Source organism: Anguilla rostrata, chromosome 12 (assembly GCF_018555375.3).
Source record: "Anguilla rostrata isolate EN2019 chromosome 12, ASM1855537v3, whole genome shotgun sequence".
Lineage (NCBI taxonomy): Eukaryota > Metazoa > Chordata > Actinopteri > Anguilliformes > Anguillidae > Anguilla > Anguilla rostrata.
In genome coordinates this window covers 25,412,687-25,428,574 of record NC_057944.1, presented here as the reverse complement: position 1 = coordinate 25,428,574, position 15,888 = coordinate 25,412,687, and the positions used below count along the sequence as shown (strand labels likewise).

The 15,888-nt window shown below is 45.6% G+C and overlaps 1 protein-coding gene across 1 annotated transcript in view; it reads right to left on the bottom strand.

Moving 5' to 3' along the window:
* The window catches only part of LOC135235475 (protein jagged-2), a 38,764-nt gene that overhangs the window by 13,555 nt on the left and 9,321 nt on the right, over positions 1–15,888 (bottom strand). The window contains exons 3-5 of the mRNA XM_064300916.1: positions 7,035–7,092; positions 831–1,085; positions 296–356 (exon numbers count right to left, since the gene is read on the bottom strand). Coding sequence (XP_064156986.1) covers positions 296–356; positions 831–1,085; positions 7,035–7,092 — 374 coding nt within the window. The remainder of the gene's footprint in view (positions 1–295; positions 357–830; positions 1,086–7,034; positions 7,093–15,888) is intronic.

Below are 15,888 nucleotides of genomic sequence, written 5' to 3'. Positions count from 1 at the left end.
CTTGGGGGTGGAAGACAGGCATAAAGAAACAAAAAAGAGAGAAAAGGAGGAATGGGGGAGAGAGAAAGAGATGTATCGAGATGGGAAAAGAGGGAGAACTGTGAAATGCTGAATAACGCAGGGTGGCTGAATAATTGGGCGAGAGCACGCTGTGGGTAGAGACTAAGGACTATGGAGGACTTCTCTGCTCTGAGGTCAGTGTGAACGGAAGTGCTAGCACTAGCGTTAGCATTAGCCTTTATTGGGTTATTGTCATTGTTGGCCGCCATGGCGCAGACACGGCAGTGTTACTCACTTGCACTCTCCGGGTACGGTGCAGGAGCCGTGAGTGCGGTGACAACCCTGCCTGCACATCGCTGAAACGACAACGCAGCAACACACGCCGTTAGCCTCCTTAACGTCGGCATTACAACGGGCCTGAACACATCACTCAACACCAAGCGCTACACAACCGCCCAACCCACCCGTCACACAACAACGACTATGTTAACTCCAAGGCGGGCCAGCGGCCGTGCCCCCCCAGGGCCCTTCCCGTGTCAAACCGCTGACGGACTCACTTCCCTCTGGACAAAATATAAAATACCATGAGACATTAAGCCCAGCTCCAGACCCACTATTGTTAAAGGTCCAATGGCACGACAAGTGTAGGGGCATTAACCCCACTGTTCTGGTCTAATTTCCGTAAAACATCACAATCATTTCAATTTTCATGCATTTCCTTCCCCCAGTCGTTTAAAAGTGGGCTTTTGTAATTACTGCAGCCAGCAGTCCATTCACCCTGCCCATGCCTCGGCCCCGCCCCCTGTAGGAACCCCCGCCCCATTACTCACCCTGTCGACACTCTGGGCCAGTCCAGCCCTCCATGCACACCTTGCTCCCGGAGGCGTCGCAGTTGAAGTGGCCGAAGAAGTCGTTGCGGGCGCGGCAGAACCTGTTGCAGAAGGGGCCGTAGTAGTTCCCCTCGCAGCGGAAGCGCAGGCGGTACTCCAGGCTCAGGTGACGGCCGTGGTGCTTGAACGTCTGCCACTGCTCCCCAGGGTTCAACATGGAGGAGAGCAGCACCTGCTCGATCAGCTCCTCCTGCCCTGTAGGGGGCAACAGAGAGAGCAGTAGGACATTAGCTGGAGAACATTGTGAGATAGGAGAGAGAAAATGGGGCAGAGAAAAGTGAAACGGGAAAATGAAAGAGGGAAAAGGATTGCAGGTGAAGAGAAGAAGAAAGGGAATGTAAATTAGGTTATGATGCAGAGCGAGAGAGGAAGAGAGGAGGGAGGGGGACAGCAAAAAGTAAAAGGAGAATCCAACACATCTCTCCCTGTGTGTGCCATTTCCCTCTCCCTCGTGAAAACAGTGACCACTCAGACCGAGAAATTCCAGAGAGAGGGAACAGCATGAGGCCCTTCCACAGAGGAACAGGGATGGAGAGAGCCTGTCATCTTTCATTCAGTTATCACTATCTTTAGTGATACCAAGCTAACTTTGACTGGGCATTGCCCGTGCTAATGTGTGTGTGTGTACATGTGTGGATACAGTATATGTAAGTGTGTGTGTGTGTGTACCTGCGTCTGTATGTGTCTGTGTATGTGTATATGTGTATGTCTGTGCGTAGACAGAGCAGGGATGCGAACATTTGAGAGAGAGCAGATCTTGTTGACAAATGCAAGTGCAATGAAATCAAAAGTTTAATGTTAAATGTTAAAAACCAAAAAGCTAAATACTGAAGAGAGACAGCTGTCAAAAAGCTCATTATTCAAATAACTCATATTAACCAAAACAAGGCTCAGACCTGCTTTGCTACCACGACAAACCCATGAAGCAAACTTTAATTCTTATTTGGAATACTGTATCAATTAAACTAAAACTTGATCAACTACTGGCTCAGTGACCACGTCTTGGCAATTTAAAAAAGCCTGTCTCCCAAAAATGGACAGGCTATATGTGGTTACTGTGAGCCAGGCTAGACAGACACAGAGATGCGTTTTCTCCTATGCCATAAATAACATTCAAAAGCTAAAACTAAAAGAGAAAATATTTTAAAAGATTGGAATGTTCCAAGTGGGAGAACAACAAAAAGTGAATTTTAGTTTCTGGAGGGAAAAGCAGTACCACAGGCTGCCCAGTCTGCTAGCGTGACAGACATGCTCTAACGTGCTGTCTACTGAGGCGAAGGCACCACCTACCACGTGTACTTTAAATAATCAAAGAAGAAAACATTCAGGAGTCAGGGCCATTGCTGATGGTTAGAAAAACACTGTTATATACTCATGCATACCAATCCACTTCAAGACTGTAAAATGAAAATCAGTTTAGAATCAATATACAATTTTATTATGTATTATTATTTACTTACTATTGATCTTTTTATTATTATTCATCTTGTTTATTATTATAATCACTGCTACCATTCATTCATTCTGTTCAAACATGTTATTTTTTTTTACAATTGTTTACAGCTTACCAAAAAGAGTGTAAATCTAATTATCAGTTCTATTGAAAATGTCTTTAAATTATGTCTATGCTTTTGCTGTCAGAGCAGTTTTTGTATTGGTGCTGTCCCTTCAAATGTCTGTAATGTACTGTATGTGTTTTTCTACACCATTACATGGAAATATTTGCAACCTGTACTTTAAGCCACTAAAGCATGTTGAATTGGACTGAACAGAAAAATGAGAGTGACTGAGAATTCAAGACAGACTGAGAGGGAAGGGAGAGAGAGAGAATGAGGGAGTGTTCTGCTTTTCATTATGAGTTCCAGTTTGAGAGTCCTGTGCTGAAATAATAGGGGGATACTAAAAAAAATAAACAGACAGAACAAGAGAGAGAGTGAGTGAGAGAGAGAGAGGGACAGGATGAGAGAGTGAGAGAAAGAGGGAAGGGAATGGGAGAGAGAGGGAGAAAGAAGAGAGGGAGAGAGAGGGGGTGAGATGGAGGGAGAGATATTGGAGAGAGGGGACAGAGAGAGAGACTGTGCAATCAAGCAGAAGAGAGGATGGGAGGGCAGCAATGTGAGCGCTAACACAACCCCAAAACTCCAGATAGAGAGATGAGATCATCTAGGTCAAAAGAGAAGAATAAAAACAGAGCCTGGGAGAGGAATAATAAAGGTGAGAGTGGGAGAGCAGCCGACACTCGCTCGCTCTCTCTCTCTCTCCGTTCTAAAGTCAACGCCCCAGGTGTGACTTCACATCCAAACGTTTTTAATCTAGCAGACGCTCTTATCCAGAGCGACTCAAAGTTAGGAATGAACAATAGTTCTCAATTCTCTATGGGCAAAAAGGACAAAAACACTGCAGTGCAGACTGTGCGCTGTAAGAAACAGGAATGGAACATAAAACGCAGGAATAAATTAACAGAGTGAATTAGCAGAGTGGTGCAGGAAGGGTTTTGATTAGCTGCAGCTCCATAATGCATAATTATAGTCAAACGAGCAGCACATTAATGACATAGCCAGCACATTAGGCATTTATTATCTGTAAGTACGTGCTTTGCAGGCTGTACTGTAAATAATGAGGGTTTATCTGATTCATGAGATGTCGAACATTTATTTACATGCAAGGAACGTTTGAGAGGTTGGCTCTGACTTATGAATTTTATGGTTCTATACGCATTATGAAAATTCACACAAATATAAACGTGTTAACAAGAGGAATCTCTTCATAAAGCACCTGACCACACACATACAATTGAGGAGGACCACTGCCTGGCCAGTGTAAAGCATGGTTGGTTTCAATTCTACTTCAGTTAAGTAAATTCAATGAATTAATTTAACCGTCAATCCATGTCATTCCATGAATTGAAAAATGTCCATCATGTTGTATGAAGATTTTTTAAAATTATTTGTCCATTCAGTCCATTTTCTGAATGGACTTACCTGAAACCACAATCGCTGTAATATCAGTGTTAAAAATCACTGTTTCAATCACAGTAATCTTCTGCGTCAAACTGAAGCCAGGTGTTGAGACTTGCAGCAGAATTTGAAGGTAGGAGAGCGGCGCTTGTTGTGCCTGAGTCATGCGCGCGCAGTCTGTGACGGCCCCCTGCGGGAGCTAGTCTGTGCTCCGCCCCTCCTGCCTCCCTCACGGCAGTAGTTTTGAGCCAAGACTGAAACCCCGCTCCTGCGGCTGGGGTGGGGTGCAGGGGATTCATGTACGTATAAGGAGAATAATAATGGAGTTCTTTCTCACTGTTCCTCACTTAGCATAAGGGTGTCTGCCGAATGATTGTAATGCAATGTAATGAAATGTAATTAACTTATTATTCAATCATCTGTCCAATCTGGGGCCATCTCCCAGCAGCCGCTGTGAAAATTCAAAGTCAGTAAGGTGGCATAATTACTGTTACAGTGTGAGTCTGCAGACTGACACTAGCAATGTGCTGCAGTCCTTAATAAGGCAGATAATGGAAATGAAAATGATTATTTAACATTATTATTATAAATAATAATAATAATAATAATAATAATCGTAATGCATTCAAAGTGTTGAGCGCTTTTCATGAAGTATCTCAAAGATGGTTCACATAAAAAATAAAATGAAAATAAAATGAGGAAGCAAAACTTAAGACGCCTAAAAGGATCTAAAAGGTGATACGTAGGGCCTGTTGGGAGGGGAGGGGAGGGCCTGAGGTCAAACTGAAGGCATAATGAAAAATTTGGGTTTAGAGTCAAGTTTTGAATGAGGAGGGTTTAGAAAATTACTGTAGATGTGTGAAACAGAACCTCCCCAACACCGCAAGGTATATGCGCGCACACACACACACACACACACACACACACACACTTTGTCCAGGTCTAGAGAGGGGGCTTTGTGTTCTCCATTCATTTATATCTTATTATTCTCTCTCTGTACTCATGCTCTCTTGGTATCTATGACGATGCCGGCCTTGAATCAAATGCATTTGTCCTTGACTGCAAGCAAGAGCATGTTTCCACAGCGACTGTACATTTTTACCTCTGCATTCCAAAGCACCTGAGGTGAAAAATCAATAGATTGCTAAAAGCCCCAAATAAAGAACCCTCCATGGGCTGTGGGCATGCCCAGACCCAAAATGCAGTGGGCAGGGCAGGGCCACAGCGACCTGGTCCTTGTCCAAGCACCACACACACGGTCTCCAGGGCAGAGTGAATGCATACAAATCATATTTCATAACTAAACCATTAATCTGACTGCCTAGTCTGTGTCACTCAGCTAAATCTCACATACACTCACTATGAAATTGAATTTATGCAACCGATTGCTTTTCATGTAACTAACATTGAGTGTCAGAGGCAATCACACACACACAGCTACTTAATTTGTGATTCAAATGATTTTTAACTGAGCAAAAATTAAGCATTTGAGGCACACATATTCACATAATGTTGCTAGATTTAAACATTTACTGCATAAATATTTTTTATATTTTGCACATGCACACAGACCCTGTTCAAAGTCAGCCAAGGAGGTGACTGAGGCACCAACACTCATACATGACGGAGGCAGAGGAAGGAGGCAGTTGCATAAAACCTCAGAAAAATGCAAGCCACAGAGTCTTTGGGTTCAGTCACTGAGCACCACTGACACTGACCGTCACCGAGCTCTTACGGCACGTCAGAAAGGTTGTGACCTCATGTGCCAGGGAGGGGCCTCAGTGACAACAGGACAGGGAGAGAGTGCCCTGCAGCCCGTGGAGCGGTCAACCTATTCACCAATCACACGGCTGCTGGTTCAATTCCCCACCACGGCACTACCTGTGCTGTCAGCCCATCCCTATTTGTAGCCCTCTCTGCCCCGTCTGAATAAATTAAATAGATAAGGAGAGTGGAGGGAAGGTCGAATCCAGACTGTACACTGATATAGGCAGATAACTTGTGTCATTGTGATTTTTGTAATCAGGGATTTAAAAAGCCTAAGGCTAAGCTATGAGGGGGGTTCTGGGAATGGTACAAAAAACTGCAGGTGTATTTCAGGAGGAGGAGTAGAGAGAGGGACAGAGAGAGAGGGAAGGAGAAAGAGAAAACAAAGGATAAGCAGTGAGAGAGTGACACGGGGGGTGGAGGGCGGGGACGTCTGTGAGCAGTGGTTTGGTTCACTGCCGCTGATTATCTCCCTGCTTATCTGCGGATGAGCCAGTCGCCGAATCACTGAGCCGGGGGGAGAGGGAGGACGGGGGGAGGTGTGTACAGGATGAGAGAAGGCTGTAGAAGGACAGGAAAGTGAGAGTGGGCGGTAGGAAGGTATCAGTGTATGGAGTGCATATGTGTGAGTCAGTATGTGTGCATCTGTCCCACTGGGTGTGTGTAGAGCGTGTGCAAGTCCACAGGATGTGTCCCGGAGCATTCCACCTGTTATGAAGAGTCACGGTCAGAGCGGGACAGGATGTGAGTAAACTGAGCCTCTGATGGGGGAGCGGAGACACAGCCAGCACTGCTCGGCCTGGAGCGTAGTGCAGTGGTTGCAGGTTTGATTCCCAGGCTGCCGTTGTGTCCTTGGATCAAGTTCCGGAGTCTGAACTGCTTCAGTAAATATGCAGCTGTACAAATGTGACTGTACGTTTAAAAACAGTATGCTGGGAAAGTCGCTCTGGATAACAGCGCCAGCTCAATACCTGCATGTAAGTGTATGAGTGGGCTGAACCATGGGAAGCCGTAATGACGACTGCAGCAGGGTCAGGACAGGCCGTGACATATCCTTGTGAGCCAAAGTAGAATTGAGCGGCACCATTTGCTTACAGGGCAAGTTCACTTCCGATTTGGCACCAATGTGTGGATACGTCACTGTCTGTCTGAGCCCTGGGAGGAGATCTCTCTCTCTGTCTTAAACACACACACACACACAAACACACACACGCACACTCGCTCGCACAGACACACACGCACACACACACACACACACACACACACACACAAACACACACATGCATGCTGTCTCTCTCTCTCTCACACACACACACACACACACATATGCATGTTCGTTCGATCGCACACACACACACACACACACACACACACAAACATGTATACGGTGTGGGGTGGGGGTCAGGTGCTCTACCCTTACCTGTCTCTGTGGTGTCGTTGTCATAGTCTAGAGCCTTAAGCACCAGGGAGAAGGATTTCTGCAGACAGACAGAGACCCATATTAAACATATTAACTCACAACAATGCTGTTTAAACCAAACATTTAACTGATATTTTCATTAAGTAATTAATGACGCACTTTCTCTGTGCCTTTAAGACCATGCTGGTCAGGACTAGTCTAGCTCTGAGGTTTCTTCAGGTTAGAGCAGCAGGTGTGAAAGAACAGTTGTGAAATGTTATTTTGCTCAAAACTACAATGCGATGTTAGTATACATAAAGTTTTGAAAAACATGGCTTACACTAGGAAGATCTGGTTCTAAAGGAAAAACACTTCAAAACCGTTCTTCCACAGCTGTCTTTGTAAGTCGTTTCATGTGCAAAATATTGTTCACCAAAATAATTCTCTTTGAAAAACTCTCCCAGAAATGTACACACACAGGCAACACAAGCATGCTCATGAAACAGACCAACATTTACACTTGGACAAGGGCTATTTGTCAGAAATGTCACTGACACTGTTGGAATCACACACCAATACTTCTGATGTACAGTAATATTTTGTGTGCTTGCTGTCTCTTCTGGGAATGTACTTTTCCCCTCAAGGGAATTCCTGCACTAGATCCCAGACCTCTGCCCGTGGTAAGGCGCTCTGGATTCAGGGTTTTCCCCATGTCGACTCCTCCGTGGCTCGCTGCCACGAAGATCAGCACGGCCTCCGCAAAATAAAACACTGTTCAACAACGGGATTTATTTACGAGAGATGTTTATTTACGAGAGGAGAGTCATCACAGATAAACCACCACAGGAATCTGTGGCACCGACAAGGCAATGAAAGTGAAAGTTAACACGGAAAAGTGAAAGCAGTTAAAATGTAATACGCCCCCCCCCCCCCACACCCCGGTTTGCTATAGCCCAAACCCCAAACCCCAGCCCCCACCCCTGATTCACGTCATGTCATGTCACCACAGAGGACCTAGAGGAAACACAGGGATCATTCCATCTGAGGAACGAGAGAAAGTGATAAAAAGCAAAGCGAGACACTGACACACTTTGAGACTTTGACTGACTGAAAGAAATGGGCCAGAATTCAATCAACATTCGGCCTTAACTCTGACCCAAAATCAAATGTAATTGTCCCCATTTTCAATGCAAAGTTTGCCAAATTAATTATAGCGATCACTGAACTTGTCGAATTGCGCTCATGAAGGGAAACGCAAACGCTGCATTTAAGCGGGAACCAAAGTTATTGGATCCTGGCCGTGGTGTGGCTTTGTGTGATTTTCCGCATGGAGCGAACGGTGAATGATGAATAATTCAGGGCAACATCCTCCGCCTCCACAAAGGCTCAGCCTCTCCTCCAAGCAGATAAGACTGCACGGGCACACAGGCAGCGGCCAGGAGCTTCTCATGTGCTTCCAGGATGTACCGTCACGTCTCCCCTCAAGAGCCAAGCAGGGGAGAGGCAGGGGGGAGCGATGGAGAGAGGACCGCGCAAGAGAGGTCACGGGAGACAGGAGGGAGAGAAGGGAGAGAAAACAAGAGAAGGGGAGAGGAGAGAAGGAACTGGGGAGGCGAGGTTGAGGGGAGAGGATGAGTGAGACGAAGAAACAAAGAGAAGGAGAAAGGAGGAACAAAGAGGGAGGTGGTCAAATTGAAGGTCCCAAAAATGGGGTGAGGAGAGACAGAGAAGGAGAGGAGAGAGGGAGATAGATAAATGAGATAGAAGGGCAACTTAAGAAAGTGGAAGAGAGTAGGCCTGGCAAGTGAAGAGACAAAGAATGGGGGAGAGAAGAGATGGACAGAGAGGTGGTTAGAGTAAGAGGAAAGGAATATGACCAATAGAGGGAAAAAGGACACAGACAGTGACAGATAACCAGTACAGTCAGATATAGAAGACTTATTATGAATATTCCTGGTTGCTGATACAATACACACTCCCCACAATGAGTAATATACAGTATGATTATGATTATCATAATACAATGATGGTATTGTATAAGTAGCCAAAATACAAGTCCTGGCTTAGATCTACTCTAGCCCATGCCCAACCACAGAGCAAATGAAAGACAGTAGTGCTCTGTCACACCGCACATGCACGTGACCTAGAATCATGCATGGGCTTACACTTGAAAATTGTCATGGTAACACAACTGTTCATGGTGGATGCTGGGAAGGAGGGAAGATTGTGGAACGGGCGCATTAATGTGCTTCTGGAAAGACACCTACAGTAGCTCATGCAAAAACAGCCCAGCTGTGACAGGCCATCAGTATCTTTGAGCAATACTGGATCCTGCAAATTGTTGGTTTGTGGTAGACATGCTGAGGTGCGAGGATTACCTTTGTTTTGAACTGAGCTCTTAATTACCATGGAGAACCCTGATACTCTACCAGTAAAAAAGAAACACGCTTCTATTTCACTGCTAAAGAGCAGTGTAGGAGAGAGTAGGCAGAGAAAGAGGAATGTGGATAGAGAAGTAGAGGAAAACATAGAGGAAAAGGAGTGGAGGAGAGGAGAGACTGAGTGGGAGAGAAAGAAGGCAAAGAAAAGAGTGGACAGACAGAGAGATGGAAAAAGCGGGAGAGTGGAAGTACCTAGAGAGCAAAGGGAAAAGAGAGGAAATGGAAGGAAAGGAAGGCAGGAAATGAAAGGGAAAGGGTAGAGCTATGCAGACAGTTACACCCTCACATGTGCTCACTGACACACACAAGCACATGTACACATACACATGCGCACGCAAGTGCAAACACACACACACACACACACACACGCATACGCAAACAGTGGTATTCAAGCCCACATTCTCCATAAGAACAACACTGCTGCCTCTCACTCTCCATCTTTCTCTCTCCATACTTCATTTTGGAGTTTGAGTAAGTGAGGGTGGGGGGGTCCTGGCTGTGACAGGGGCGGGAGTCGGGGTCTGTGTTAAGATGGACAAAATAAGGTTTGGTGTTACATGTCCGTTAAGTGCCTCTCCCCCTCTCTGCACAGTAAAATATCCAGTGTAATTCCACACAGTACATATGAGTCCAATCGGGATTTAACACTGAACATTTTACTATGTGTCCGTCTATTCACACCCTGCTTTTCTCCATCTATCCTCCTCCATGTCCATCCAGCTCTGTATTCCTCCTTCTGTCTGCTCCCCCCTTCCCTCTCCCTCAGTCTGTCTCTCTCAGGGGAGCAAATCCTGGAATACTGACAAATTGGCAGCTCCAGACTCTCAACAGACAGACCTTGTGATAAGAGCAGCCTCCACTGGCCAGTAGTTCAGGTGACCCTGCCAGAGGGCACGCCTAAAAGAGTGACCTCATCCTACCAGGTGAGTCAGAGCTTTAAGGATGGGCGTAACGTTCGCAGGTCTCCGGGTCAGTGCCAGCGTCCCCATGGTTACAGGTGCGGCTTCCAGTCCCCTGGCCCCAGAATGCCTTAGGGTCACAGCTTTAATGAGAGCCGTTTCCTACACTGGTGTGCTATGCTACTCCCCTTGTCCTCCTCCTCATCCCCCTCTTCTCTCTCACACTCCGCCCTGCCTGCTGTTTATGGTATGGTAACAGCAATTCAACCGTACAGTCCACCAGAACGTGCACGTATAATTCCAGCTTTAGCCAGGTTCAGTGCAGGTATTTTGCTGTCATTTTTCTCCAGGTGCTATTTTACATTGCCTGGCAGTTCAGCTGGTAGAATACGATTGGGTCTCTGAAAGTTTCCATCAGTCAGGCACAGCCAAACGTAATGAATCACAAATATGTGTGTAATAAACTATTCATAAATCCATACAGACAGGAAGTGATGTTGTGGCTTGATGCCCCCCCCCCCCCACCACACACACACATGCACACACATACACACTTGTTGTGAGGGATAGGTCCTGCTGCAAATGTTCAAAAGGATTTTTCATCTCTCTTCCTCCCTCTCACCCTCCCATTTTCTCCACCTCTCCCAATCTCTCTCGCCCTCTCTCTATTCCTCACTCTCTTTCTTCCACTCCCTCTTTTTGTCTCCCTCACTCTGAGTTATGAATTTCTGAGGCCATGGGTGTCTAATCTTATCTGAAATGGGCTGGTGTGGGTGCAGGTTTTGTTTTAGCCTCGCACATGATTGAAAACTATGAATGGTTCATTAGTAGAATCAGGTGTCTTAGGGTTGGGCTAAAATAAAAACCTACACCTACACCAGCCCCTTTCAGATAAGATTGGACACTCCTGGTCTAGACATAGTGAGAATGGCAGATCATTAAAGAGATACAGATTCTAATATGAACCCCCACCCACTAGGCAAGTGCACACACACACACACAAACACAGCAGACAAATTCTAACATGCAAATTCTAACATTTCCCCCAAGGCACATGCAAACACACACACCAAGACATGCTGACATGCAGACACACACACACACACACTGACGCAAGGTGCAACATAGCCATATTTCAGTAGTCGTTTATCCTATTTCCCTGGGGTACCTCAAAGCTGGGCACAAGAAATGCTATAGCAGCAACAGGGCCAAAGCCAAACCAAACCCAAACATACACAGAAGGAAAGAACTGGCCTTCTCTCCAACATGAGTGAACAAGGAATCAGCATCACCAAAGGATCAATGGCGACAGAGCAACGTCAGTTTTAGCCATGATCACAGTGAAGGTGCTGATAGATGGGCAGGGCGGGGCAGGGCTGGTGGACGGGACGGGACGGGAGAGGGGTGCTGGGGGGGCGCGGTGGTGCCTGTGATGGCTGTACTGACTGCAGTCTGCCAGCAGAGAGCCTTGCACCCCCCACACTGCGGGAAAGGGGAGCTGGTATTTCCACCTCCATCCTCAACGTTGAAATGGTTTCCACTCAAGAACGCGCACAGTAAAATGTTCTGTGTAAAATTGACTCTGAAAGGGACACGACTTCCACTGAAAGAGTTAAATTAACAGCTGGCCATTTCTCTCTGCACTTTCTCCACTCTGCAGGCAGTTACATTCTGACTTTGCTCCAGTCAAGAAACAACCTTGTAATTAGCTTCATTCAATACAATCGGCATGTGCTGTTACCGATTACTGTGCTTGTGAAGAAGGCAAATTTATGGGTCTGCTGGAGAAATATACACAAAGCTCTGCATCACTCAGAGGTTTACTGTCCGGGCTTTGAGCCAACAACCCTCTGGTTATGACACCATTCTACCCTGTCACTTCTGTTGGGAAATATTCATCACATTTTGTCCTGTTGAATCTTTCGTAAATCTGCAGTCAATTAGCATGTGGAGGCGTGACTTTGATTTGGCAATAGGTCACCGTTTGATGAATATGTTTCGATTGGTGGAAGGCTCATTAGTGTCTGCTGGTTGTTATGGTGATATTGATGGTGTTATGAAGCAGTGAGACGCTTCGAGGTGTACCGAGGCCTTTCAGAAAGGCATTCTCACACCAATTAAAACCTTCAATTAAAAACTGTTACCGCCTGACTGCCAACAGATCTCAATGTCCTCGTTCCCTCTCCTCATTCTCATCTCTCTATCTCTTGCTGTCTCTCCAGCCCTCTCTCTCTTCTCTACCCCTTTCTCTCACACTCTGACTCCCTCCCTCTCTCCCTCTCTCTTCCCCTCTCTCTCAGACTGGCAGAGGAGGAAATCCTGGCTGATCCAGGCTGTACAAACACAGCCCTCTCTGACAGGAAGGACTCCTGTCCCAGAGAGAGGAATTTCCCCTCTGAACCCCTCTCTCTCTCTCCCTCTCTCTCTCTCTCTCTGTATCTGTCTCTGTCTCTGTCTCACACACACACACACACACACAAACTACCCATCTCTCTTACACACTCATAGCATACACTACTCTTCTTGCTCAAACACAGTACTCACATCTCTCCCACACATTCTAAAAACATACGACATCTATAATAAACATTTCAATTAATTTGATTTCAAGTAATAAACTGAAGTAAGCATGACACATACAAAGGTTTGGGCACACTGTCAGTTAGTACTTAGTAACACCTCCTTTCACATTGATACATAACATCCGGTTTTAATCAAAGTTCAGGATTGGAACTTCAATTGGAACCGGGTGTTACAGTCAGAAAAAAACAATATTTGGCTTTTTGGCCACACACACAAACAGAGGGTATGCCATAAGATGATAGATCCTTATGCTGAAAAGGACATTATAACTACAGTGAAATACTGTGGTGGATCTTTGATGTCATGGGGCTGTTTTGCATCTACAGGTCAGCAAGCACCAAGACATTCTGTCAAAAAACCTTGTAGCCTCAACCTCGCCTCAACCTAGATAGCTCAAACTTGAAAGTGCATCTTTCAGTAAGCCAATAATCCCAAGACACAGAGGCATGTCATCCCCAGTATTTTCACATGAACTGGTCCCTAAACTCGCTGGTATACTTGTGAGACTTGATGTTTGACTACACAAGACTAGGTGGTCCAGCAAAAGAAAGAAAGACAAAGGTTTTGAAATGGCCACCAGTCTCCTGACTAGAATATAATTGAAAATCTGCGGGGAGATCTCAAACATGCAGTGCATATAAGGAGGCCTAAGAATGTTTCTGAGCTAAAAGAGGTCCGCAAAGAAGAAGGGGGAACCATTACAAAAGCAAGCATACAAAAGACTGTGCTGGCTACAGGAAATGTTTGGAAGCTGTTACGTATCTGTGAAAGGAGGTGTTACTAAGCACTAAATGACAGGGGGTCCAGACCCTTGTATGTGCCACGTTCACTTGAGTTCATTATTTTACATTTGTAATAAATTCAGTCAAATAGCAATTATGCAATTCAATATGCAGAAAGCTGTCAAGTTTAACTTTGTGCAATATTGAGATACTGTTCACTTAAGAGATTCATCATAACTAGGGCCACCAGTTTGTTTCCACCATGTAACCTGCAGGGATTTAAACTTGTATTTCAATGGTTATCATCAAGGGGTCCACATAGGCACTCCAACAGCACAGTTAAGAGACTAGTAACCACACAATTGAGTTTCTAATCGAGACATTATAAAATCAATCAGTTGATCTAGTCAAAGTTCTGACTTAACTTTTTGTGCAAGTTAATGTCATAAAACTGCTCTCGCTTTTAATTTGGGCTCTTCTCACTGCTTATAACAAAATGTAACATCCCTCTGTACAACATATAAAAATACTGTAGCGTTTCCATGGTAATAAGTAACCAAACTGAATTTAAGTGAAGGCACACATCCTCTGATGACACCACCTGGCATCGTTCTCGCCTCCCAAAATCAACCGTTTTTTGGTGTAATAAAATTTTTTAAATGGGAGACAATTTACATGTTGGGTCTTTAATCTGATTGGTTATCATGTCATACTCCCCGTCCTGCCAGTCACTTCACCGGCTTGCCTCATGTCACCAACTATCCCAACATGCCTTCTTTCATTCGTGACATGATTAGTCTCAGGCCCTCATGGGCTTGGCCAAGACCAGGTGAAGCCCCGCCCCCCATTTCCCCCACGGTCGATTCTTCATTCCTGCCCTCTTGTCTAAGACTTATTCTTCCCAGGGCCCTATGGAATTATGCGATTTCACAGGTCTGTCAGCCCAGCAGCCCGGGGCCAAACAGGACCCCACAGACTCCTACAGGAAATGACCCAGTCTGGCTGGCTGCTCAAATACATGCCATACTTTTAAAAAAATGTGTGTGTGTTTGTGTGTGTGTGTGTGTGCACGCGTGTGCGCATGATTCTGAATGTGTTAGCCTGTGTCTGAGTCTGTCAGTCTGTCTATGAGGCTGTGAGCCTCTGAGTCTGTCAGTCTGTATGGTTTCATATTTAAGCCAAGCCAGAAATAGCTAATCCAGCTGAGGAGTAGCGATTGACAAGAAAGCAGAACCTACACCATTTGAAGAAGAGGCAGACAAGGACAGAGGCAAAGAAAGAGGGGGAGGAAGGAAATATCAAGAGGGTGGGGTGGAGGACAGAACTGACAGAGGGGGGGAAAGATGGAGAGAAGGGCAGGGACACATCAATAAATTCTATAAAAATCTGTACAAAGTCACAGGATGACATCTGTGACCACACTGTGCTATGAATTACATTTCCTCTATTACACCAAACACACACACACACACACACACACACACACACAGATCATGTTTCATCATCCTTGTCCCTGCAGTGTTTCCCAGGTGATCAGCTCATTATCCAGCCCCCCCCCCCCCCCCCCAATTGCCCCCAATGTGTCTAATATAGAAAGTTCTATTTCAATCCAATTTGCACACAAATGAAACCATTACACCAGAGAATCCCAGTGGACACTTTTCTCTCAGGCTAATAACTTATCTTCAAAACCAGAAGGGTAGAGTATAAATGGATTTAGCTTCTTTTCAATGCATGCATGTGCATGTGCACGCGTGTGTGTGTGTGTGTGTGTGTGTACGTGAGTACGTGCTTTTGTGTATATGTGCGAGTGCGTACAAGTATCTGTATGTGCATGTGTATGTATATGTGCATGAGTGTATTCAAGTGTGTGTGTGTGTGTGTGTACGTGTGAATCTGTGTGTATGTCTGTGTGTGCATGCATGCGTGTTCACTTGCCAGTGTCAGAGCACAGGTATGTGCGTGGGAGAGTGGCAGAGTGTATTGGGGATGTATTAGGTATGGGGGGGGATGCAAGAGGGAGAGCAAGAGAGAAAGGGGGGGGGGGGGGAGCAGGCGGGAGAAGAAAGCCAGTGCCGCCTGTGTTCTCTGGTTCCCAGGCAGCAGGAATGCACAGGTAACAGAGCAGCACAACCCGACAGAATAGAGCAGGAGTCATGTTACAGCCCTCTGAGACTTATACACACATACGTATAAACACACGCACACATCCTTAAATAAACACACACAC